General features: G+C 43.0%; 1 protein-coding gene across 1 annotated transcript in view; it reads left to right on the top strand.

The window, feature by feature from the left end:
- htr7c (5-hydroxytryptamine (serotonin) receptor 7c) overlaps nt 1-27,113 on the top strand; it is a 49,216-nt gene extending 22,103 nt beyond the window's left edge. Inside the window, exons 2-3 of the mRNA XM_061671039.1 lie at nt 10,100-10,160; nt 26,760-27,113. Of these exons, the coding sequence (XP_061527023.1) occupies nt 10,100-10,160; nt 26,760-27,050 (352 nt within the window). The 3' untranslated portion in view covers nt 27,051-27,113. The remainder of the gene's footprint in view (nt 1-10,099; nt 10,161-26,759) is intronic.
- Nucleotides 27,114-27,324: the final 211 nt, after the last annotated feature.

Below are 27,324 nucleotides of genomic sequence, written 5' to 3'. Positions count from 1 at the left end.
CACCCCTGACCACTGCCCAAAAATTGTACCGTTTCCTTTACTATATATGGAACGGTGCATAGTGAGTTCAATACGTTATTAGAATCTTAGCTGCTTATCCATCATTATGTTGACTGCCTAGGCCTTTACTTCACTGGATCTGTATCATCAATGTATTCGACCCTCTTCACAGCTGTGTTTACATGTCTGTAATGCTGTGCTATTTGCCAGTCCATCTTTCAAACTGGTGTATGTGGAAATGAATCTGGAGAATGCATAAATGTGACATAGAGTGTTAAAATGTGCTTTGCAAGCTGAGTAACTATGAATCATTTTCATTTTTTGCTACACAGAGCAGGGATAAACATCAGAATATGCTGTTGTAATGAAAATCACGTCATCAGTCATTGTTTTGTGAGTAAACAGTGCTCAGACAGGAACATAGATTCCATCTCCATATTTAATGTACTGAGAAACATCTCTATTAATCGTGTTCCAGTATCCATGTGATTATAATACATTCCACTGCAAAGTGTAACAAGAATAACAAAATCAAAACTTAGCCATTCAAAACTAATCATTTAATTTTTTTGTAAATACAGACTTCTTTGGACACATCTGATCTAATTAGACTGTTCAGATGACATTTAAATGCATGCCAGACTTCAATTGTTATGTATTGGACTTTTTTTCCAAGTCAGAAAAAAGCAATAATACCATTGATCCATCGATCCATCCATCCATCCATCCATTCGCTTATCCGAGGTCAGGTCGCAGGGGCAGCAGCTTCAGCAGGGAAGCCCAGAATTCCCTCTCCCCAGCCACTTCATCCAGCTCTTCCGATGGCATCCCGAGGAGTTCCGGGGCCATCTGAGAGACGTAGTCTCCCCAGCTTGTCCTGGGTCATCCCCGGGGCCTCCTCCCGGTGGGACGTGCCCGGAACACCTGACCAGGGAGGAATCCGGGAGGCATTCTAACTAATCAGATGCCCAAGCCACCTCATCTGTCTCCTATCGATGCAGAGAAGCAACGAATCAACTCTGAGCCCCTTCCGGATAACTGAGCTTCTCACCCTATCTCTAAGGGAGAGCCCGGACACCCCGCGGAGGAAACTCATTTCGGCCGCTTGTATCCGCAATCTTCTTCTTTCGGTCACGACCCACAACCTGTGATGATAGGTGATGGTAGGAAGGTAGATTGACGGGTAAATTGAGAGCTTTGCCTTTCAGCTCAGCTCCTCCATTACCACAACAGACCGACCGATACAGAGTCCGCAACATTGCAGATGCTGAACTGATCCGCCTGTCAATCTCCCGCGCCATTCTTCCCTCACTCGTGAACAAGACCCAGAGATACTTGAACTCCTCCACTACGGGCAGGAGCTCTTCCTTAATCCCGAGAGGGCACTCTGTCCTTTCCAACTGAGGACCATGGCCTCAGATTTGGAGGTGCTAATTTTTATCCAAGCCGCTTCACACTCATCTGCGAACTGTTGCAACTAGAGTTGGAGATCATGGGTTAATGAAGCCACAAATACCACATCATCTGCAAAAAGTAGTAACATGATACTGATGTAATCAAACCGAACCCCCTCAACACCCCGGCTATAAATTCTATCCATAAAGGTAATGAACAGAATCATGACAAAGGGAAGCCTTGGCGGAGTCCAACTCTCACTGGAAACTAATCATACTTACTGCCAGCATTGCAGACAAAACTCTGACACTGGTCGTAAAGGGACTGAACAGCACGTATCAGGGAGTCCGGTACCCCATACTCCTGGAGCACCCCCTAGAGGACTCCCAAAGGGACACGGTTGAATGGCTTCTTCAAGTCCACAAAACAGATGTAGACTGGTTGGGCGAACTCCCATGCACCCTCGAGGACCCCGCTGAGGTTGTAGCGACAGCCAGGACCAAAACCACAGTGCTCCTCCTGAATCTGAGATTGGACTTCCTGACGGACCCTCCTCTCCAGAACCCCTGAAATAGATCTTACCAGGGAGGCTGAGGCAACCTCGCACACCAGCCCCCAGCCGCTCCTTCTTTGTCAGAGAGGCGACATTCCACATCCTTTAAGCAAACTTCTGTGGCCGGTGATCAGACCGCCACCCATCTCACTACACCCCTGACCCCCTTGGCCCCTCCCACTGGTGGTGAGCTCATGGGAAGGGGAACCACGTTGCCTCTACAGGGCTGTGCCCGGGCCGGGCCACATGGGTGCAGGCCCGGCCACCAGGCGCTCGGCTTCGAGCTCCACCTCCAGGCCTGGCTTTAGAGGAGGACCCGGTGACCCACATCTGGGCAAGGGAAACTGAAGTCCTTGTTTGTTCATCATTATCAGCTCAGAGCCTGTCCCAGCTGACGTTGGGCAAAAAGACGGATTTCACCCCAGATTGCTCAGCAGTCAGTCGCCAAGCACATAAAGAGACAGACAACCATTCATTCTCACATTCACAGTCACTGAGTGGGAGCTCAACCCACACTGCCTGTATCAACGTCAGGTGAATGTACCACTACAGTGACTCTAAACCCTTCTATATTATTTATAAATACAGTACTGTCTAAAAGTCTCACTAGCTTTGTTTATATGTGACTGATTTCATCGCAATCAATATGACTTGTAGTTTTGCATAAAAAATACAAAATCAATGTCAAGTCAACAAAACTTTGTAGAGGAATGGTGCATGAAGAAACAACTAATTACATTTAAACACCCAATTATATATCAATCCATTTGACCCGTTCAACCCTCAGAATCATGTTGGCATCCCCTGTCTGTTCTCCATCCTCCATTAATTCAGATGTAAGTAGCCGGATGACTAACAAACAACTGGACAAGCAAACCCAAAAACTAAGCTCGATGAATTGTTTTCATTTGTATTACTAGTTCCGCCTGAGTGGAGGTCTGTATTTGTATTAGTAGCCTTCTGGTTATAAACACTTCTCACAAAAGGTTAGGGATTTTCGGGTTAAATATCAGGTTAAATATCAGGATGAACCTAGCATGCAGTATAACCTTTATAGGTGAATTTAAATTGACCTTCTAGAGAACTTTTAATGCACGTCCAACTGATCAATGTTTCAGTCCTTTTTGCACCACTTGCTGTTCACTAACAAGGAGTTGAACGTCAGAATTCACAACAGGTGTTTGTTCCATGAATTAGAATTGGTATTTAAACAGTCTTCTTCATATTGCTGTTTTGACATAACGAGACCAGGTCAACAATTTATCAACAGTACTTCTGGCTGCAAACAGGATGTTCTGAGAGGGAAGTGGTCACTGAGCTTAGAGTGCCAATGTCATCTGCAGGTTGCAACAGAGGTACAGAGAGACTGAAAGAGTCACAGTTTGTTCTCCTTGGAAATCTATTGGTTGATTCAGGGGTGTCACTAGGTTTTATGGATAGGGGGGCTTAGCCCCCCAGAAGATGCACAGGATGTGAGTGAAAAAACAGTACAATACTGGGTAAAAGTTCAAAGGCACCGCTAGGTTTGCAGAGGTATTTAAATCTGTTTTTAATACAGTACACAAAAATTTGATGTATGTTTACAACATTATCCATCTTTTCAATTTCTCACCAATTTCCCTCCTGCGGCCACATCACGGGAGGTTGGCTACAGTCCCGTCGATCCGTGCAACTGTGGTCACAAGAATATCAAGCTGCTTGGAGATGGTCTTATAGCCTTTACCTTTAACGTCTTTGTCTATAATTTTCTTTCTAATCTCCTGAGACAACTCTCCTTCGCTTCTTCTGGTCCATGATTAATGTGGTACACACCATGTCACCAAACAGCACAGTGATCACTCTTTAAATAGGCCGACTGAGTGATTGTTTGTACATGAATCTATGGTCAAATTATTTTCAATCTTTTCTAGGGATATCATTTTTGTCCAGGGCTGTTTCATGAGTATAATAAATTATTTCTTTTAAACCGCAATTCGAAAGTAATGTGTGATTTCCATTGGTTAACTTTCATTATTTTTTAACTGTATTATTACTTTTATCAGATTCAATTTATTTCTGTGACAACTATGGGTTTTTCTGTTTGCTTTATTGTTTGTTTCTTTCTTTCTCTTTCTTTCTTTCTGAAATATCACACAGTCATAAGTATTCAGACCCTTTGCTGTGACACTCATATATTTAACTTGGGTGCTGTCCATTTCTTCTGACCATCCTTGAGATGGTTCTACAACTTCATTGGAGTACAGCTGTGTTTGATTATACTGATTGGACTTGATTAGGAAAGCCACACCCCTCTCTATATAAGACCATGTCAGAGCAAATGAGAATCATGAGAGCAAAGGAACTGCCGGAAGAGCTCAGAGGCAGAATTTTGGCAAGGCACAGATCTGGCCAAGGTTACAAAAAGAATTCTACTGCACTTAAGGTTCCTAAGTGCACAGTGGCCTCCATAATCCTGAAATGGAAGACGTTTGGGACGATCACAACCCTTCCTAGAGCTGGCCGTCTGGGCAAACTGAGCAATCGGGGGGGGGAAGAGCCTTGGTGAGAGAGGTAAAGAAGAACTCAAAGATCACTGTGGCGGAGCTCCAGAGATGCAGTTGGGAGATGGTAGAAAGTTCTAGAAAGTCAACCTTCACTGCAGCCCTCCACCAGTCGGGGCTTTATGACAGAGTGGCCTCTCCTCCGTGCAAGACACATGAAAGCCTGCATGGAGATTGCTAAAAAACAACTGAAGGACTCCAAAATGGTGAGAATTAAGATTATCGGGTCAGATGAGACCAAGATAGAACTTTTTGGCCATAATTCGATGTGTGGAGTAAACTAGGCACTGCTCATCACCTGTACAATACAGTCCCAACAATGAAGCATGGTGGTGACAGCATCATGCTGCGGGGGTGTTTTTCAGTTTCAGGGACAGGACGACTGGTTGCAATCAAAGGAAAGATGAATGCGGCCAAGTACAAAGATATCCTGGATGAAAACCTTCTCCAGAGTGCTCAGGACCTCAGACGGGGCCAAGGGTTCACTTCCAATAAAACAATGACCCTAAGCACACAGCTAAAATAACGAAGGAGTGGCTTCAGAACAACTGACTGACTGATCTTGAATGGCCAAGCCAGAGCCCTAACTTAAACCCAATTGAGCATCTCTGGAGAGACCTGAAAATGGCTGTCCACCAAAGTACACCATCCAACCTGACAGAACTGGAGAGGATCTGCAAGGAGTAATGGCAGAGGATCCCCAAATCCAGGTGTGAAAAACCTATTGCATTCCCAAAGACTCATGGCTGTATTAGCTCAAAAGGGTGCTTCTACAAAGGATCTGAATACTTGTGGCTCTGTGATATTTCATCCGTCCATCTATCCATCCATTTTCTGAACCGCTTATCCTCACAAGGGTTGTGGGCGTGCTGGAGCCTATCCGAGCTATCTTCAGGCGAGAGGCGAGGTATACCCTGAACTGGTCGCCAGCCAATCACAGGGCACATAGAAACAAACAACCATTCACACTCACATTCACACCTGCGGGAAATTTAGAGTCTTCAATTAACCTACGATGTATGTTTTTGGGATGTGGGAGGAAACCGGAGTGCCCAGAGAAAACCCACACAGGCACGGGGAGAACATGCAAACTCCACACAGGCGAGACCGGGATTTGAACCCCGGTCCTCAGAACTGTGAGGATGATGTGCTAACCAGTCGTCCACCGCGCCGCCCTGTGATATTTCAGTTTTACTTTTTTTATAAATCTGCAAAAATTACAACAATTCCATTCTTTTCTGTCAATATGGGGTGCTGTGTGTACATTAATGAGCAAAAAAATTAACTTGCAAGATTTCTCCAAATGGCTGCAATATAACAAAGAGTGAAAAATGTAAGGGGGTCTGAATACTTTCCATATCCACTGTAATATATATGTTTTTAATTTAATAATAATAAAAATGAACACATTTAAAATGATATTTTAATGCACTTAAAGTTGTCTAGTGTTGTCTAGTTGTCTTAAATAATGATGTGGTGAATTGATACACCACTACAAAATATGACCACAATAAAGATCCATGTATTCTCTGAACTGCTTATCCTCACTATGGTCATGAATGTACTGGTGCCTGCCTCAGCTGACTTTGGGTGAATTGCAGGGTACACCCTGAACTGGTCATATAGCAAAAAAAAAACATGCAGGTACAGGGAGAACATGCAAACCCCACAGAGGAACGCCGGATTTAAACCCGGGACCTCGGAACTGTGAGGTGGATGTGCTAAACCAGTCACCAACCGTGCCGCCCAGAGTAAACAATATTGTCAAAATAATACTGTAAAACTGATGTAGTGGATCACATTGGATTGCAGAAGTCCTTAAATATCCAAGTGAATGTTTCACTTATCAGCATTACAGTAAATATTTCATTCAAGCAACTACAATTATTAGTAGGACAGCGCCTGAATTTCCAGCAGCATTTCGAGGTGAAAGTTATTAGCATAATTTGTTGGTCTTGGCTGAACTGTTTTCACCACCAGATCAACAATATTTTCTTGTCTTAATTTAAAGGGTCATAAAAGCAATAGGCTGAATAAAAAACACAAAGCTCTACATTTGTCGATATATTTCAGACTTTCAAGACTTTTCAGATTTTCAGACTCAGTAGGAAGTTATACTCCAATCATCAGTGTCATGATAAACAACAAATTGATGACTTGTAGGCTACACAACTATTACAACCATATTAATGCCTGGGTAGATGCGTCTCCTATCCCTTGCTCAACATTTTTCCTTAAAGCTCAGGAGTAAATTGCGTGGACATGAAGTTTTCCTCCAAGCTTATTTAACGTTCAAGTTTTTCTTTGAGAAAGAAACCGAAGGGAAGGTGACAATGATGGCGGGGTGCTTCACACTCCCACGCTCACATTAATATGACAGGGAAACAGAGGAAGATGTCCTTGCTGGCTTCTGCATTTTTGCCTGTGGCGCAAATACTTTATTGAAAGACACGTTATTCAGCTATGATGTGAGTGTCCTTAATGGATTTGGTTATTTACAATCAGTTTGCAAAATTGAAGCAATAGGGGGATTTCGTTTCTTGCAGGAAAATGCAGTATTAATGGATGAATCAACATTTACATTCATTCTTTGCATTTTCCTCTGAGACAGCGTGGATTTCTGTTGTGTAAAGAAAGCTTTGGATACAGTGGGAATAGGCGACAAGCCCAACCGCAAATAGCAAATTATCGTGAATAATTGATGCTCACCTAAGAGATTATAATTGCCTACATCAATAGTTTAAACCATAAACTTTGCACAAACTATGACCCCAAAACACTTTAATAAAACTGTTACAAGCATCTTCACACATAGGTGTAAAAATACGGTAGGCCTACAGTAAACAGCTTACAGATAAGGATGCAGATATACATTGTACAGTACCTGTACGTACATCCATCCATCCATTTTCTGTACCGCGTATTCCTGACGTGGGTTGCGGGCGTGCTGGAGCCTATCCCAGCTATCTTCGTGCGAGAGGCGGGATACACCCTGAAGTGGTCGACAGCCAATTGCAGGGCACATAGATACAAACAACCATGTGCTCTCACATTCACAACTACGGGCAATTTTGAGGCTTAAATCAATCACCACGCATGTTTTGGGGATGTGGGAGGAAACTGGATCACCCGGAGAAAACCCACGCAGGCACGGAAAGAACATGCAAACTCCACACAGGCGGAGCCGGGATTTGAACCCCTGTCCTCAAAACTGTGAGGCAGATGTGCTAGCCAGTTGTCCGCCGTCCTGTACGTACATGTCAACAATTCTTATGCTGCTGATGATCATGACAATGATGAGTAATTGCTGTAGCGATGAGGTCCCGTGTAAAACAATGACAATTTTGACTGCACCGCAAACACCAGGGTTACATCGATGGTGCTGATGTTCTTGGGGCAACCTGTGCTGGTGGGAAACTAGACAGTTTCGTAGGCCGCTGGGTCTGACATAGCAGTTAGTGCTAGCATGGTCAGAGCTTCGGCGTTTACTTACAGTGACAACACAAATTGGTGAGCTGTTTTTACAAATTTCACTGGGTTTGATACAATGTCTTAGTTTGGCAAAACTATTATGAATCAAAGTAGCTACAACAAATATGGGTATCTATGTTTGATCGCCTTCCACTGACTGTTAATCACAAATCTAACAGGGCTGCAGTTAGATTTGTGATTGAGTGAGCGAGTTGGGGGCTGGGAGCGGGGCAAATGAGCATGTGTGTAGGCGGAACATCTGCTCGTGTCCAATCCATTATCCCCGATGTCTTAACGAGTTACATTGAACTTTTATCTTGGCATGCGGGACCAGCAGATTTTCAAGCTTTTTGGGTCAGTATCTTGAGCCCTGTACACAGGGGTCTTCTGATACCTGGGACTCCAGGTTTCTGGGGTAGCTGGTAATTGATTTATAGTCCGGGTGAAGACTCAGGATTCCTCGTCTCCACTTTGACTGGCTGGTAATTCATTTAGCGTCCGTGTGAGATAAACCAGGCATCCCCGTGGCCGTCTGTCTCGGCGGTGGAGCGGAGACAGGGAAAGCAGTCCCAGTCCGAGGTTGGGGGGTCATGGTGCCATCTGGCGAGAGCCTGTCTATTACCTATCCCCCCTTCGTCGGCTTGATCCGGCTCGATGGCAGATCTAGGTGACGTCTCTTTGGAAGATGGCACAGGTTGGCAGGAACACACAAAAACGCAGTTACCAAAGTACAACATTAGTGTATATCACTCCCCTTATGGCTATAACAGTTGTGCATGACCACTTCTTACTTACGGTGTGCAGCGGGTGGGCAGGTTTGGTAAAATGGCACTGACGTGCACTTTGCAAGGTCCAGAGAAGAAGTGCACGGAAAATCCGAGATCTCTGCGAAAAGACAAAACCCACATGTCCTGTGCTGTTGAAGCCATGCATATGTGAAAGTCACGAAAGAAGCAAGATGATTTACCAGCCATTGAAGGAGCGGGCCAGCTCTGTAGAGAAGTCACACACACACAAGCTCAGTGTGATGGCTGAATATGCGGTCCATCGTACCTGTTTGGCACCCGGCTGTGTGGAGTTTGCATGTTCTCCCCGTGCCTGGGTGTGTTTTCTCCGGGCACTCTGGTTTCCTCCCACAGCCCAAAAACGTGTGGTGGGTTGATTGAAGACTCTAAATTGGCCGTAGGTGTGAATGTGAGTACGAATGGTTGTTTGTTTATATGTGCCCTGCGATTGGCTGGCGACCGGTTCAGGGTGTACCCCCCCTCCCGCCCGAAGATAGCTGGGATAGGCTCCAGCAGCCCGTGACCCGAGTGAGGATAAGCGGTAAAGAAAATGGATGGATGGATGGATGGATGGATGATTATACCCTAATTTGACTGACGTTTGCAAAGTGCAGGTATGGAACCAGAACACTGTCATTAGGTTATGACATTAAAAGTAAATGTTGACATTGTTGAAAAGATGTAATGAAACTGAACATATTGGCAGTAAAAATGATTCTATTATACATTTTAATACTGAACTGTCTGTGCCATGCTTTCATCAAAATAACTCAAAGGTCAAGAATTAACGCAGACTTTATACACCCTATTTCTTTTGCTCAAATTATCCCATAATCAGGGGCCCACCTTTTCTCATTCAGATGAGCAACTGTAAACCCTATATACTGCTGAACCATGATGACTGGGGGAAGAGTCTGAGCCTTGTGACAAGAGTTGCTTTTATTTGGAGGAGCAAAGCCCAGAGAGTGGTTAAGAGGAAACACACAGCAAGAAAATAAAGGCATTTTTCATTGCATTTTATAGAGGCAGCACTTCATACATTACACTGTGTGTATGTTCCCCATGGACATATCAGCGAACACAAATAACTCCCAACACCAACGTGTCGACAACTTCACAGCACAATCAAGTATTTGCCAATTATCCAAAAAATAACCTTATTAGCTAACACTAATCTGTTTATCCAACAATGCTCAATGCAGTTCTGCTTACCTTTTGGCTTTGACAAGATAGAAGGGGCATCACACGCATGGGGAATGTTGGCGCTTTTGCATGATAGTGTTTCATCGGCCAGGATCGATCTGTCACTTGAAAGTGTCTCTGTGGCCATCTTCAGATTCTCCTTTTTGCTTCAGAACTTTCCGATCCTATCCGAACGAGATGAACAAGAAGTCTACAAAGCAAAGCAAAGCAAAGGTATTTATATAACGCATTTCATACACAAGGTAACTCAATGTGCTTTACATGATTAAAAGCATTGAAAAACAAAGAAAAAAAAACAGCTTATATGTCACGGTTGGTAACCAAACAATATTGGACTGGACCCAAAAGCAGACTGAGACTGAGGAAGCAGTTGGTAGGGGTTTATTCGGGTGGAGCGCAGGGTCAAGAATTCCAAGGCTTGAACTGGGTCCGGAGGAGATGGGAGCGTGTGGGAGACTGGAGCGTGAGCAGGTGAGTGAGCTTGGCAATGTCGTTGGGGCAGGCGTCGTGGTAGGAAGCACAGCAAGGCACTGGAGGAGGAAAACAGAGAGTAAGTTCAGGAACGGGTAATCAGGGAATGTTTTCTTACTAGCAGAAGTAACAAGTCAGCCGGTGTACCACGTGGAAACGAGAATACTCTGGCGCTGGAACTCTGGATCTGGCAGGCTTAAGTGCAGGCAGTGATGAGTGCTGATTGGAACCAGGTGCACAAACGAGGAGGTGATTAGTGCTGGAGAGAGAGATGGAAAAAAGCAGCACAAAGTGCCACCCATGCTCTGCATAGTAACTGCAGGGCACAGATCATTACATTATAAACATTTAAAACATAAATTAAATATGTTCTGACGTTTTTGTTCTGGTCAGAACCCAAGCTGCAACATTCTAAATGAGCTGCAGCTGTTTAATGCTCTTTTGGGGCAGGCCAGTCAGAAGACCGTTACAATAAGAGTCTTCTTGAGCTAAAAGCATGGTTGACCTTCTCCTGGTCTGCTATTTTCTTTATTGCCATTTATTTAATTCAGTGAAGAAAATTTTGGCTCATCCAGTTATTTACTACCGTAATTGTAGCCAGTAATAATTGTTTTAATTTATTGTTTTCACCAGGATTTTCTGCTTATTTATATAGCACACTTACAATGTCCACAGTCGCACAAAGTAATGCATGGCTATAAAAATATATAACATACACATACCATTCATATACACGTGAAAGTAGTGCTATCAAGAACAATATAAAAAGTGTACCGCGATAAAACACTTAAAAAAAGAATTAAATAAAACCATATTGAAAAATGGCGGCACGGTGGACGACTGGTTAGAGCGTCAGCCTCACAGTTCTGTGGACCCAGGTTCAATCCCCGGCCTCACCTGTGTGGAGTTTGCATGTTCTCTCCGTGCCTGTGTGGGTTTTCTCTGGGCACTCCGGTTTCCTCCCACATCCCCAAAACATGCATTAATTGGAGACTCTAAAATTGCCCGTAGGTGTAACTGTGCGTGCGAATGGTTGTTTGTTTGTATGTGCCCTGCGATTGGCTGGCAACCAGTCCTGGGTGTACCCCGCCTCCTGCCCGATGACAGCTGGGATAGGCTCCAGCACGCCCGCGACCCTAGTGAGCAGAAGCGGCTCAGAAAATGGATGGATGGATATTGAAAAATCAAAATGCCAATGACAGTTTTGCACAAGGCCACTTGAATATGGACTAGGGAAGAAATAGGAGGCCTGTTGACTGTTTTGCCATTATTTTGTGAAAAATAATCATCAACTTGTCGATGCTATTTTCAACATCACACAAGGTAGTGTTGACCAAAACTTGTTTTGATACACCTTTCTTTTTTTGGTTAACCCTAACCCTAACCCTAAACCCTTACAAAAGAAAGGTGGCAAATTGTATGCCTTTGAGTTGTTAATTTTAAACCACAGAGCCTTTGGGCTGTCCTCTTGACATTGCAGCAGGTATAAGAAAACCTTGGGTTTTCTAGTGTTAAAATGGTATTACTGCTAGTTTCTATTAACCACATTTCATTTAGTAGCAAAAAGTCTCGAAGAAGATATTTAGACAGAAACCGTCTGCCTTGTAAAGATGTTCCAAAAAACACTGAATTGTCAATGCAGCTCACGGATAGCTCAGTACACACTTCTTTGAGCCACTTATTTAATTGACTGAGCCGCCTGAAACGTTCATCTCCAAATCATACCATTGGGAGAGGTGCACTTTTGTAAACCTCAGCATCTAAACATTGCACTTTCTTTCGGAGATCAATGAAATCTCACTTCAGTACCTCTGATCGCTGCTTGACAACAACCAGAACCCCTGTGTGTATAATGACAGATTTTACAGTTGGGTTCTCATTAGTGATCGCCAGGATTTTTTATTTATTTATTTATTTTTTAAAGATATCAGACACCATATCATTGAATGCAGCCCTATGGGGGGCACAAGTCAGTGCAAACTGTAGGCCGGTCCCAAGCCCGGATAAATGCAGAGGGTTGCGTCAGGAAGGGCATCCGGCTTAAAACCTTGCCAAACAAATATGAGCGTTCATCCAAAGAATTCGATACCTGATCGGTCGTGGCCCGGGTTAACAACGTCCGCCAGCGGCGCCGTCAACCTGCGGGGCGCCGTTGGAAATTCAGCTACTGTGGGTCGAAGTCAAAGAAGAAGAAGAGGTGGAAAGCGGGTTCTTCATCAGAAAGAGAGGAGGAACGCACAGAGCCTAGAACTGAATGTGGGGACTTTGAATGTTGGGACTATGAAAGGAAAATCTCAGGAGTTGGTTGACATGATGATCAGGAGAAAGGTTGATATATTGTGTGTCCAGGAGAGCTGGAAAGGCAGTTAGGCTAGAAGTTTAGAGGCAGGGTTTAAATTATTTTACCATGGTGTAGATGGGAAGAGAAATGGAGTCGGGGTTATTTTGAAAGAAGAGTTGGCTAAGAATGTCTTGGAGGTGAAGAGTATCAGAGTGAGTGATGAGGCTGAAATTTGAAATTGAGGGTGTTATGTGTAATGTGATTAGTGGCTATGCCCCACAGGTAGGATGTGACCTAGAGGGGAAAGAGAAATTCTGGAAGGAGCTAGACGAAGTACTTCTGAGCATCCCAGGCAGAGAGAGAGTCGTAATTGGTGCAGATTGTAATGGACATGTTGGTGAAGGTAATAGGGGTGATGAAGAAGTGATGGGTATCCAGGAAAGGAACTTGGAGGGACAGATGGTGGTAGACTTTGCAACAAGGATGCAAATGGCTGTAGTGAACACTTTTTTCCAGAAGAGGCACGAACATTGGGTGACCTACAAGAGCGGAGGTAGAAGCACGCAGGTGGATTACATCTTGTGCAGACGATGTAATCTGAAGGTGGTTACCAACTGTAAGGTAGTGGTAGGGGAGAGTGTGGTTAGACAGCATAGGATGGTGGTGTGTAAGATGACTCTGGTGGTGGGGAGGAAGATTAGGAAGACAAAGGCAGAGAAGAGAACCATGTGGTGGAAGCTGAGACAGGACGAGTGTTGTGCAGCTTTTCGGGAAGAGGTGAGACAGGCTCTCGGTGGATGGGAGGAGCTTCTAGAAGACTGGACCACTGCAGCCAAGGTGATCATAGAGGCAGGCAGGAGAGTACTTGGTGTATCTTCTGGCAGGAAAGGAGAGAAGGAGACTTGGTGGTGGAACCCCACAGTACAGGAAATCATACAAGGAAAAAGGTTGGCTAAGAAGAAGTGGGACACCGAGAGGACCGAGGAGAGGCGAAAGGAATACATTGAGATGCGACACAGGGCAAAGGTAGAGGTGGCAAAGGCCAAATAAGAGGCATATGATGACATGTATGGCAGGTTGGACACTAAAGAAGGAGAAAATGATCTATATAGGCTGGCCAGACAGAGGGATAGAGATGGGAAGGATGTGCAGCAGGTTAGGGTGATTAAGGATAGAGATGGAAATATGTTGACTGGTGACAGCAGTGTGGTAGCTAGATGGAAAGAATACATCGAGGAGTTGATGAATGAGGAAAATGAGAGAGAAGGGAGAGTAGAAGAGGCAAGTGTGGTGGACCAGGAAGTGGCAATGATTAGTAAGGGGGAAGTTAGAAAGGCATTAAAGAGGATGAAAAATGGAAAGGCAGTTGGTCCTGATGACATTCCTGTGGAGGTATGGAAGCATCTCGGAGAGGTGGCTGTGGAGTTTTTGACCAGCTTGTTCAATAGAATTCTAGTGCGTGAGAAGATGCCTGAGGAATGGAGGAAAAGTGTACTGGTGCCCATTTTTAAGAACAAAGGTGATGTGAAGAGCTGTGGCAACTATAGAGGAATAAAGTTGATGAGCCACACAATGAAGTTATGGGAAAGAGTAGTGGAGGCTAGACGTTGGACAGAAGTGAGTATTTGCGAGCAACAGTATGGTTTCATGCCTAAAAAGAGTACCACAGATGCATTATTTGCCTTGAGGATGTTGATTGAAAAGTACAGAGAAGGTCAGAAGGAGCTACATTGTGTCTTTGTAGATCTAGAGAAAGCCTATGACAGAGTACCCAGAGAGGAACTGTGGTACTGCATGCAGACGTCTGGAGTGGGGGAGAAGTATGTTAGAATAATACAGGACATGTACGAGGGCAGCAGAACAGCGGTGAGGTGTGCTGTAGGTGTGACAGATGAATTTAAGGTGGACGTGGGACTGCATCAGGGATCAGCCGTGAGCCCCTTCCTTTTTGCAGTGGTGATGGATAGGCTAACAGATGAGGTTAGACTGGAATCCCCGTGGACCATGATGTTTGCAGATGACATTGTGATCTGCAGTCAAAGCAGGGAGCAGCTGGAAGAACAGTGAGAAAGATGGAGGCATGCACTGGAAAGAAGAGGGATGAAGATTAGCCGAAGTAAAACAGAATACATATGCATGAATGAGAGGGGTGGTAGGGGAAGAGTGAGGCTACAGGGAGAAGAGATAGCAAGGGTGGAAGACTTTAAATACTTGGGGTTAACCGTCCAGAGCAATGGTGAGTGTAGTCAGGAAGTGAAGAAACGGGTCCAAGCAGTTTGGAACGGGTGGAGGAAGGTCTCAGATGTGTTATGTGACAGAAGAGTCTCTGCTAGGATGAAGGGCAAAGTTTATAAAACAGTGGTGAGGCCAGCCACGATGTACGGATTAGAGACACTGGCACTGAAGAGACAACAGGAAGCAGAGTTGGAGGTGGCAGAAATGAAGATGTTGAGGTTCGCTCTCGGAGTGACCAGGTTGGATAAAATTAGAAATGAGCTCATCAGAGGGACAGCTAAGGTTCGATGTTTTGGAGATAAAGTTAGAGAGAGCAGACTTCAATGCTTTGGACACATCCAAAGGAGAAATAGTGAGTATATTGGTAGAAGGATGATGAGGATGGAGCTGCCAGGCAAGAGAGTGAGAGGAAGACCAAAGAGAAGGTTGATGGATGTCGTGAGGGAAGACATGATGGCAGTTGGTGTTCGAGAGGAGGATGCAGGAGATAGGCTTACATGGAAAAGGATGACACGCTGTGGCGACCCCTAACGGGACAAGCCGAAAGGAAAAGAAGAAGAAAGAAGAAGACACCATATCATTGGTAAAACCTAGTACTTTGGTGTTCTTCTCACTGCAAAAAGTTATACATCCTTGGCAGCTCCATCACCAACTATTAATCTTTGGGGTGCCATTTTCTTCTTATATGATTTAGTTTCATGCCTTTCAGTGGTGGGGATGAGCATTCATGGCCAGGGTCTTGTAAAAGTGGCTCGAATCTATTTTTAAGTGATGTCAATCTTTTGCATTGACTCACGTCCTCTTTTCTTGCCCTTTGCTGTAGTGACCGTCTCGGGGGTTGAGGAAGAACGCAACGCAGGCCAGCCGGATTCCTCGGTAATGCTGCTGGTGTTCTGCTCTGCCTTTTTGATGTTGTTACATATATGTAGGCTATGCTCCCAGTAAATTCCATTGAGAACTACTGGAGGATCCATTAGTTTCCACGGTCCACATCCATCCTCTTTGTGGAGCTAAGTGGCTGTCTGTTAGCATGCTTCTGCTCATCATTTTGAGAGATCGGTGGAGTGGTTTCATTCCCTGACTGTCCATTTATATTCACATATAAATGGACAGTCAGGGACAGTCAGTCTCCAGGACTGCCATCTTATGTAGCAGTTTGTGATAGTCTTCAGTGGAAAAAGGAGGCATCTTGTTGCTGGTCTCGTTGCTAATAGCAGGCTTGTGCTAATAAGCATGCCACGTTCACGTAATGGTAAGGGGGTATAAAAAAATATTGGAATATGGCAACAACAGACTGTATCTACAAAAAAGGACAGTCCCACAGGTTTAACCATATCCAGGAGTCGCTGCTTCTAATTTCTTTGGAAGAAGAATAACAAGCTTATCAGCAAGAAACAGAGGCGAAGCAAGCAGAGCGAATAGAAAAGTGTTTGCACTGTACGAGAGCGTCTTCTACAAAAATCTTAGGAAAGGTGCCTCGATGCCACCTTTAAGCCACACTCTTGAGCAGGCGGCACGGTGGACGACTGGTTAGAGCGTCAGCCTCACAGTTCTGAGGACCTGGGTTCAATCCCCGGCCCCGCCTGTGTGGAGTTTGCATGTTCTCCCCGTGGGTGTGTGGGTTTTCTCCGAGCACTCCGGATTCCTCCCACATCCCAAAAACATGCATGGATTGGAGACTCTAAATTGCCCGTAGGTGTGAATGTGAGTGCGAATGGTTGTTTGTTTGTATGTGCCCTGCGATTGGCTGGCAACCAGTTCAGGGTGCTGCCCGATGACAGCTGGGATAGTCTCCAGCACGCCCGCGACCCTAGTGAGGAGAAGCGGTTCAGATAATGGATGGATGGATACTCTTGAGCAGAGGTGGGTCGTAACGCTCTACATTTACTCCATTACATTTACTCAAGTAACATTTTGGATAAATAGTACTTGTCAGCGTAGTTAAAATGCACCATACATTTTACTTTTACTTGAGTAGTTATGTGAAGAAGTTGGATATATGGAGATATGGACAAAGTAGGTACAAAACTGGGTCAAACAGAAGTTGTTAGAGGGGCCATATGACAAAACCAGTGTTTTTTTTAAAATGAAATTGACACGTTTATACTAAGTCACTCTATGGGAGTTCTAAATAGCCAAAATACGGGACCTTTAATGTCCAGTAAGAAATTAAGACTATGGTTGAATACATAAGTCCTAAAAGTGAAAGTAAATTTTAAGCGTTAGATTGCGTTCTTTACTCTTGTAGACCTGAGTGATGCAGGAAACATGCTCTCTTGCTTTTTTTCAAATGCACTAAAATACGCTGACCCAGTTTTAACAGACAGTGCTCAAGACCTGAATGGCCAAATCACACAGTTTATGTGAGCTACAGTGTTCCATAAATCATACACGGATGAAGTAGTGCATACAAAATAAGTGGTATTAAACCCGAAGATAAGAAGATCACCAGCTGTGTTGTAGTATTTCATATCTAAATCCTCTCGTAATAGGATAAATACAACCTAACGCAAAGCAGTTGTTCATACTGTAGATACAGCAGTTCAGATGAATGCTAGCTAGACCAATGATCCATGGATCACTGATCATGCGGTTTGTGTGACTGCATTTAAAATATCATGATGTTGAGAAGAGTTCAGAGATGCTCTCTCAGGCTGCCATTATTAAAATAGAAGGATCAAGACCTCAGTGAAGTATCAAGGTCTGAGGATGTTGTCAGAGTCCACTGGGACAGGAATTCTGAAGAGCGACACAAAACGAACAACAAAAAGTTAAATAACGTGTGTGATGGGAATTATCATTGCCCTTTTCTTTATCCATCAATTTCCTAAAAGGTGTGGCCTCTCATTAGTGTCAGAGGTGAGCTTGAGCCTTTCTTAGCTGATTTTGGGCATCTGTTTTTGCTGTATATTAACATCATGACAAATAGAGCAGTATGTTTCAACATGTGATTTGTCTTGGTGACCACAAGGTGTAATGACAAATACAGACACTCAACACAATATTTCCTATGCACTTCAGAAAACCAAACTATCGGATTAAATCGATTGAAAACAGATTTCAGAATACTGTACATGCCAACACTTTATTGTGACCTTGATCAACGATTAGACGTGGATTAACACAACCAGACTATTCAATTGGGAATCAAATTAATTTTGCAAGTTACACTTGGATCAATTGGAAATCGGATTAGTCTTTCACATGTCCCAGTTTCTGTGGCAGGACATTTAATTATACAGTCACAGAGTGGTAATCATTTCCACACTGGCTGCCCCAAAGTCAGCTCTTTGTACCACTCCACTATCACCGATGTGGAAGGAAACGAGACTTGTTTAAAGTGTGGTGGAACTTTGAGAAAAACTCAGTTTTTAAACGGACACCAAGCAAATATCCATCCATCCATTTTCTACCGCTTATCCGAGGTTGGGTCACGGGGGCAGTAGCTTTGGCAGGGACGCCCAGACATCCCTCTCCCCAGCCACTTCATCCAGCTCTTCCGAGGGGATCCCGAGTCGTTCCCAAGCCAGCCGAGAGGCATAGTCACTCCAGCGTGTCCTGGGTCGTCCCCTGATGTGCCCGGAACACCTCACCAGGGAGGCGTCTCGGAGGCATCCGAATCAGATGCCCCAGCCACCTCATCTTCCTCCTCTTGATGTGGCGGAGCAGCATGTTAGATGGAAATGAACGAAACACCAAAACGGCATTTTTAAACAAAACAGACAGAAAATAGTCCCTACCATGTCCATGACCATTATATATGAATATTTTTTTAAGAAAATGGCTCCTTTAAGTACAGTAGTCTGTTAAATCAAACTTTATTTAGTGAAGAATGACCCTGATACAACAAATGAGTGAGGATCTTGTGGAATTGATGGAGTCTCTAACGCATTCAACAATTTTTCTATGCCTTTGTGTCATTATAGCCACAACAGGCAAGGCGGAGCCTATTTGGACAAAAATCTCAATATTAACGTCCATAGTATATTTACAGCATCTTCCTTTGGAAAAAGAAACACAAAGAGGAAAGTGAAGTTTGACCAGAGGTTAACGACATTAATTTGAGGCACTACATGTAAACTGGGAAATCAATGTAGCGTATATTGGTTTTGGATAAAAACGTAATTAATTTTGGACAAAGAACACGCCAGAAATAAACTCCTGCCTCACTTCCGGTTTAGTTCGATTTACGTTTTAACATTAGAATCAAGCTCTTTTTCTTGTAGATTTTAGGAAAAGTGACAAAAAACCTCTGTCTCATAATCTGAAGTTTGCTACGGGAATGAAATATGAGTTCTTGATTTCAGCGGTTTTACTATTAAACTCAAACACACACAAAAAACACAACAGGAAATGGAATTTTACAGAAAATTGAGTTAAATTTAAAAGGGGAAACTACTGGGTAACATATAGAGGCACTCTACCACAAAAAGAAAATAATTATGGTAATAGAAATAAAATAGGCATATGTAAAGAAAAATAGGACAATGTGTGTTGTTGGACTAAAAATGAATAGGTTACAGCGTGTTGAGCAAGTACAAAGTTAGAACTTGTGTGAAGCTGGTATTTTACCCCAAATTAATAGGCACTAATTTTGTACATTCTGGCAACGATTGTCATGCATTACTCACGACCATAGATCAGTTGGCCCTGGTGAAGGTCTTTCGCTGAGCATTTCAGGAGGAAAGGGGGCAGGTTTAGTTGAAGAAGAAGATGCACAAAAAAGAAAAACGCAAAAAATGCAAAAGGGAAAGTTGTTGTCCTGTTGGGGCACGCTTGTATCTTTTCCTGGCATTTTGAACTTTTGCGGGCCCCACTCTTGCTCTCAACTGGGGGCATGACCGGTACGGAATGTCAGTAGTTACTTATTGAGGCTCCGCCAACAGATCTAGACTGGGAAAACGGGCAAAGCCACATGACTGGCTTCCTCGATTGGAAAACGTCGCCATCTTGATCCGGGGACGAAGCCACCCCGTAGCTGAAGAGATGTTAGCCAGGAAGAAGAGCCAAGAGACCAAAAGCGAGAGAAGGTGAAGGTTAAGGGTTATATCTAAGGGACAGGAAGTAGAGAAGACCACACCCATCAGCTTGAATTTAGTCTACAATTTTGACCCATAAAATGGGTTTAAAAATCATATATATATCTAAAACACTCCCACCTTTACACTCTTACTCATACTGTAGACCAAGCATATAGAATGATTGTCTAAACTTTAGTCTTGGCAAATCAACTAATTGTTCAATACATCATTTCATACTTTGCGTTCAAATCAAGAGGAACAGTCTCACAGCTGGACCTGTAAGATTGACACAGACCTCAAGGCATACATTTAGAATATTTCCAGAGGTTTGTTTGTTACAAACAATGTCCACAGGCAGTGTCTCTAACCTCCACTGGGGGGTGAGCGTGTTCCAGCACTTGTCCAGCAGTCATCAATCACTTCCTTCCCCTCCCTCACCCATGCTGTGCCAGTCATTGAGGAGACATTTATAGCTCCAAATGATACAAACCAGGTTTCCTGTCTTTTGTTGAAGCAAACTGGCTGGTTGAGGTTCAGGATGCAGGAATGCAACAGTTTCAGTTCTTGAGAACGAATGTCAACTGGGACATTGGGCGTCGTCACTACATCAGGCTAACAAATTATTAGAGAACTATGTCTATACCTAAATGTTTGCATGTATGGATATGTACTGACTGTTTATGATAAGTTTATAAAAGTTTAGTCCTACTTAACATAAAAATCCCTCCTTGCTTTGCCCCACCACACATAATTGCTCTCAATTCCTAAACCCCATCCCAGAAGCTGCCACCATCTGACACTGGCCTGCTCTCTCGAACGCCATACTACAGACGTTCTGTGACAGAACTTTTCAATGCCAAAGCGGCGACATATGTGAATGAGGTGACAGTCAAAAAGGACTATGAAGGTAGAATAGCAAAAGTGATTTTGTACATGAACATGAACATGTAATCATGTTGTCATCTCTGATTCAGAATATAAAGCAAAACACGGGGGGGGGGGGGGGGGGGTCACTTGATCTTAGAAAATCAATGCACATTGCAGGTCGCTAGTAGATTCAAACATATGTTATAATTATGGGTGTTGGCTCTGACATGCAATGTGAGCTGTAAGGTCTTATATGGACAGCTGTGTGGCTTTCCTAATCAAACAATTCCATTTTTTTCTGTCAATATGGGTTGCTGTGTGTACATTAATGAGGAAAAAATCAACCTAAATGATTTTAGCAAATGGCTGCAATATAACAAAGAGTGAAAAAATTAAGGGGGTCTGAATACTTTCTGTACCCACTGCATATATATATATATATATATACATATATATGCTCCAGCAGGATGTCAGGACATAAAAAGCCATCGAGACATGAGTAGTCCGATTTGGTTTAAACTGTAACTGCAAATCATTTTAATACATTTCTAATGCTCAGTGCATAATCACTACCGTAGTTGTAGTACATGCAAAGAAGTCCTTACTTGCGTCATGCACGTGCTGCTTTTCCCATTACCATGTCGGCACATTCCAAGTTACATTTATCAAATAAACTGCTGCATAACTGCTATAAAATCACCTCCAAATGGCAGTTGTAAACCTTAACTGCCAAATTGCCAAAGGGGTTCTGGAGGTATCAAGATATTTATTTATTTTTTAAAAGCTTTGCTCTTTCACCTTTAAACTAGTATGCTGCTACTTGTATTGCCACAACTGCCCAACACTGGATGAGTGTGTACCTACAATATATCATCTTGACCTTTATATCTTAAATCATTTTGGATTTATTTATAGCTTTCTAGTTTGCCCTATTCATTCTTTTCTATTTCACTCTAATTTGAAAATGTTGCGGTTCCAGCACAATGTTTGCTTTGTACACCATGGAGACCAGGCTGACAGTGATGTCAGTCATTGTAGCTCTAATAGTTGTCATCTCTATTACTATGGGAGCCAGTAAAATGCTGATAGGATGGTTTACAGGACAGGTAGTGAGCTTTACTACAAAGACTCTCAAATACATACACTTACTCCTTTCAGCTAAGAAGAGGAATCAATGAAGCAAAATAAAATAAGAAGAGCAATATGCAATATGTTGTCATCATGCAGTGTCTGCTGTCAAGGACAGTTTATAGCAAATACACAGTGTAAAAACAGTATGAAACTAACTACTATACAACACTAAAGGGTAATCTTATACTCGGACATAGTCTGGGTAGTACAACTTTATGACTGTGGAACAAATATCAGTAAGGATCCATTCATCCATCCATTATCTTTACCGCTTATCTTCACTATGGTCGCGGGCGTGCCGGAGCTTATCCCAGCTATCTTCGGGCGGGAGGTGGGGTACACCTTGAACTGGTCGCCAGCCAATCGCAAGGCACATAGAAACAAACAACCATTCACACTCACATTCACACCTATGGCCAATTTAGAGTCTTCAATCAACCTACCACGCGTGGTATTGGGATGTGGAAAGAAAGCGGAGTGCCCGGAGAAAACCCACCCAGGCACGGGCTAAACATGCAAACTCCACACAGGTGGGGCCGGTATTTGAACCCCGGTCCTCAGAACTTGAAGCAGATGTGCTAACCAGTCGTTCACCGTGCCGGCTCAGTAAGGATCTTCAATCTAAAATAAGTAGTGTCAATGACATCTATCACAAAACATTTATTGTTAAATAAAACCAAGCATGAGAAAATGTTGGCCACTTCTCATTTTCAAAAGCACATTTAGCTCTCCCCAGTTGCCATTATAAGTCTGAAGTGAAAATATGAGTCGAAGGTTTCTGTGTAAGTAAATGGACTTTCTCTCTGCCCTTATCCTCTTTTTGCTGTTCTAAATTTACCACACTGCCACCCAAACCAACCGCAGCTCTGTAAATATTTCACTGAGTATTCCCTCTCAGACATAAAAGGTTTGAGAGATACCCCGAGAGAAAGGAGGCTGTAACACGCTATGGCCGATTACAGTGTTATGCCGCAGAAAATAATTTACTTCACTGTGCCCTCGCTGGTAGTCCAATGGAAGTAATGAAATTCTCCATTAGTTTAGCTACACTTTTGTTCTGTGACAGGAGAATCCCTGTGGCTTCTGCATGAATATGTCCCAAATCTTTGTGATACATCTAAAAAAACAAACTTCTTTTGGTCCAGACTGCCAATGTGTGTCACTCTGGGGGAAGCTTGGCTCAGGATGAAGAATGGTTTTCTCTTTCTCGTCCGCCTTTCGCCCGGAGTCAGCTGGGATAGGTTCCAGCACCCCGTGACCCTAACCAGGATAGACGGTGTTGAAAATGGATGGATGGATGGATCAAATGATGAGTATGCGGACAGAAGATCAACATTTGATATTTTAGGAATTTGAACCAGTTACCCTTCGGTCACTGGTCGCCCTGGTCTACCTACTGACCCACAGCTACCCAAATCATTTATGAAGAATAAGACCAATTTTAACTTAAGCTACTAATGACTGATTCCCCTCAGAAATATTCCCGGTTTGTAGTTTACGTTTTTGAAGGTTCATTCAAAAGAGTTTGGTTTAAACCTTTCCGCTTCCGGTCAGCCATTTTGGAAATGACGTCATTGTTGGATGCCCATCAGAAGCAGAGAGCATTTCTTGCTTTACACGGGGAACCGCCACTTAACATTTTCAAAAAGTTGCAAATTGTGAATGGTTCAATGTTCAAGTGTATTCAGAAACATGCTCAAATGTAAAAATGAAATAACATAAACGACACAATCAGTGGACATTTATCTCCACTCACGAGTGACCAGAAGTCCTCACCTCAAGCTCTTGCATTCAGTGTTTGATACAAAACCAACTAATTGACTCATGCTTTGTGCCTCCATAAATCTGTGAACAAATTATGTTACTAATTGGTTCAGACAGCCACACTCATTGAAATTAACTCACCGTCTTGTATGGTTACTTGTGGTAATAAAAGGCTAACTCGGAAAGAAACCCCTCAATGGCGCCTCCAACTGAATATCTTCATCCTCCTCATCATTGTTGATGGCAGAGATGGGTGGCACAACCACAAAAAAAAAGAAACTTCCGAGTAGATTGCTAATAAAAATTAGATTAGTCTAAACGTGATTTATAATAAAAAGTAGATAAAAATAACATGAAATATTTTTCACAAGATTATAAAGTACAGTCCCCTCCAAATGTATTGGAAGGGCGACATGAATACCTTTGTTTTTGTTGAATAGTGAAGACATTTGGGATTCATATCAAAAGTTGAATATGACACAAAAGTTCAGAATTCCAGCTTTTATTTCATGCTATTTACATCTAGATGTTAAACAACTCAGGACAGAGCACCTTTTGTTTGAAGCCACCCACATTTCAAGTGTGCAAATGAATTGGAACATGTGACTGATGGGCGTTTCTAGTTGCTCAGGTGTTGCCTTTTAGATTGATTGCTGGTGGGCGACTGGTTAGAGCGTCGACCTCATAGTTCTGAGGACCGGGATTCGATTCCTGACCTCGCCTGTGTGGAGTTTGCATGTTCTCCCCGTGCCTGCATGGGTTTTCTCGGGGCATTCCGGTTTCCCCCCGCATCCCCAAAAACATGGATGGTAGGTTAGTTGAAGACTCTGAATTGGCCGTAGGTGTGAATGTGAGTGTGAATGGTTGTTTGTTTCTATGTGCCCTGCGATTGACTGGCAACCAGTTCAGGGAGTACCCCACCTCCTGCCCGATGATGGCTGGGATAGGCTCCAGCACTCCCGTGACCCTAGTGAGGATATGTGGCTCAGAGAATGGATGGATGGGTTTTAACAAATGGCTGCAATATAACAAAGAGTGAAAAATTTAATGGGGTCTGAAAACTTTCTGTACCCACTGAAAACCTTCTGTACAGGCATTAGATGAATACAGTGTTTGTTATGTGAGATTAGGTGAACTAATTTCAATCAAGATGTCTTGGAGACACGTTAATAATATCATTTGAAGCTGCGAGTGAATACACACTTGCTCAAAATGTTAGAATCATATTTTCAGGAAATCGTTATAACGATCAGTATTTTTTCTTGACAAATGATTTAATCCTTAGACCTGATCAAACTTTTTCCACAAATGCATTTAAATAGCAATTAACAAAAGATTGTGTCTGAAAACAAATACAAAATATTCCAACTTGTAGGTTTGTGTTTTTCAATGTGATAATGTTTGTATTCCGTGTACTGTTAATTTGCTTGTCATTTGATCAAATCAAAGTAAAAAAAATAAATATTGAAAATCCCTGTATAGGCTGTGTCAAAAATTGAGATTTGCATGCGCTTTTAATAATGATAATGATGATTGTGATGATGATTTGGTCACGTTGCAGGAAAAGGTCTGATCCAGAAGAGATCTTTGTAGAATATGAAACTGATCAGGAAACTTACGCTCTTTGTAGGATGGGGCGGGGGGCTCTTAATTGGGTGCTTTCAGCTTCCTTATGCAATTTTTGTGATATAAAAAAAGGAGACTGAGATAAATAACTTTAAAACTGTACATAAAAGTTGTGGTAGGCTTTTCCTGTCATTTTTTTTGTCACATCTTAGAGGACAAGGCATGGTCCCAAGAGAACTTCCACAGTATCAGAGGAATCTCATTGTTCAAAGGTATCAGTCAGGAGAAGGTTACAAAATGATTTCCAAGGCATTAAATATACCATGGAAAATGGTCTTCATCACATTTTGAAAATTTGGCAACACTTTGACATTATCAAGAACTCGCCATCCCTTGTAACTTGCTGAAAAGACGAGAGGAAATCTGGTCACGCAGGCTACCAATAGGCAGAAAGCAACATTGAAGGAGCTGCAGGAATTTTTAGAAAGTACTGACTGTTTAGTACACACACTGCTTTTTTTTTTTTAACCGCAGAGCTGCTTACTTGATTGATAGCTCCCTCTTTAACAGCAATGCGCATTCATTCAGTCATAGAACTACTGCTAATAGTCCTCATAGCAATTCTAGATTGCATGATGTCTTGAATGTACATGTGTGTTTGACGCTGCACTTTCAGCATTTTTCTTAAAAAAATTAAAGGTGAGAGATTGGTTTGACCCACATAATGAAGACAATGTAGTAAGGTACAACCCCAATTCCATTGAAGTTGGGACATTGTGTTAAACATAAATAAAAACAGAATACAATGATTTGCAAATCATGTTCGACCTATATTTAATTGAATACACTACAAAGACAAGATATTGAATGTTCAAACTGATAAACTGTATTTAATTTTATGGCTGCAACACGTTCCAAAAAAGCTGGGACAGGGTCATGTTTATCACTGTGTTACATCACCTCCTCTTTTAACAACATTCAATAAAAGTTTGGGAACTGAGGACACTAATTGTTGAAGCTTTGTAGGTGGAATTCTTTCCCATTCTTGCTCTATATTGCATATATTGTGGTATTGTATTTTTGTATTTCAGATTGCACTTCATGATGGATAATTTACCTTAGGTAATGATGAAAGGGGTAGGATTTAAATAATCCTTATCCTTTTCTGATGGGCAGTACACGGTGTTTTAATATGGGATATTTATATTGTAAATTTCGTAACTTCTTTTTTTGTAATGTATTATGTTCAAAATAAAAATGCTTCTGGGGTGTTTGAAATCCACTGTACGAAGTTTGTAATCCCTACTCAGTATTAACAATTGAAGTACTAGCCTCGAATGTGGAGTTCAAAACATGGTGTGCATGGGTACAAAACATTTAAGGGCACCACCCCAGGGACATGTCATTGTACTTCATAAGGTCCTTTTTTTCTGAGCAGAGTCAATTTGTAATGCTGTTTTTGTGTCCCTCTCACAGGTATCTTGGGATCACACGGCCCCTAACCTACCCTGCCCGACAGAATGGTCAGCTGATGGCAAAGATGATCTTGGGCGTGTGGTTGGTGTCAGCATCCATCACTTTGCCCCCCTTCTGCGGCTGGGCCAAAAACGTCCACACAGCCGGCGTGTGCCTCATCAGCCAAGACTTTGGCTACACCATCTATTCCACAGCCGTAGCCTTCTACATCCCTATGCTGGTAATGCTGTTTATGTATTACAAAATATTCCGGGCAGCCCGCAAGAGTGGTGCCAAACATCGCTTCACTGACCTTTCCCGCCGCGAGCGCCTCGAAACAGTGGCTAAAGAGGCGCTACGAATGCAGGGCCTAAAGCCCCCTGGTGTGGCAGAGGAGTGCGCTGCCCTGTCCCGACTGCTGAACCGTGAACGGCGAAACATCTCCATTTTCAAACGAGAGCAGAAAGCGGCCACAACACTGGGGGTTATTGTGGGGGTCTTCACTGTGTGCTGGCTGCCATTCTTTATCCTGTCCACTGCAAGGCCCTTTATCTGTGGGGTAGTGTGCAGCTGTGTGCCCATCTGG

The sequence above is a fragment of the Phycodurus eques genome, chromosome 3 (assembly GCF_024500275.1).
Source record: "Phycodurus eques isolate BA_2022a chromosome 3, UOR_Pequ_1.1, whole genome shotgun sequence".
Classification (NCBI taxonomy): Eukaryota; Metazoa; Chordata; class Actinopteri; order Syngnathiformes; family Syngnathidae; genus Phycodurus; species Phycodurus eques.
The sequence above is the reverse complement of the archived record's forward strand: the minus strand, read 5'-3'. Positions and strand labels throughout refer to the sequence as shown.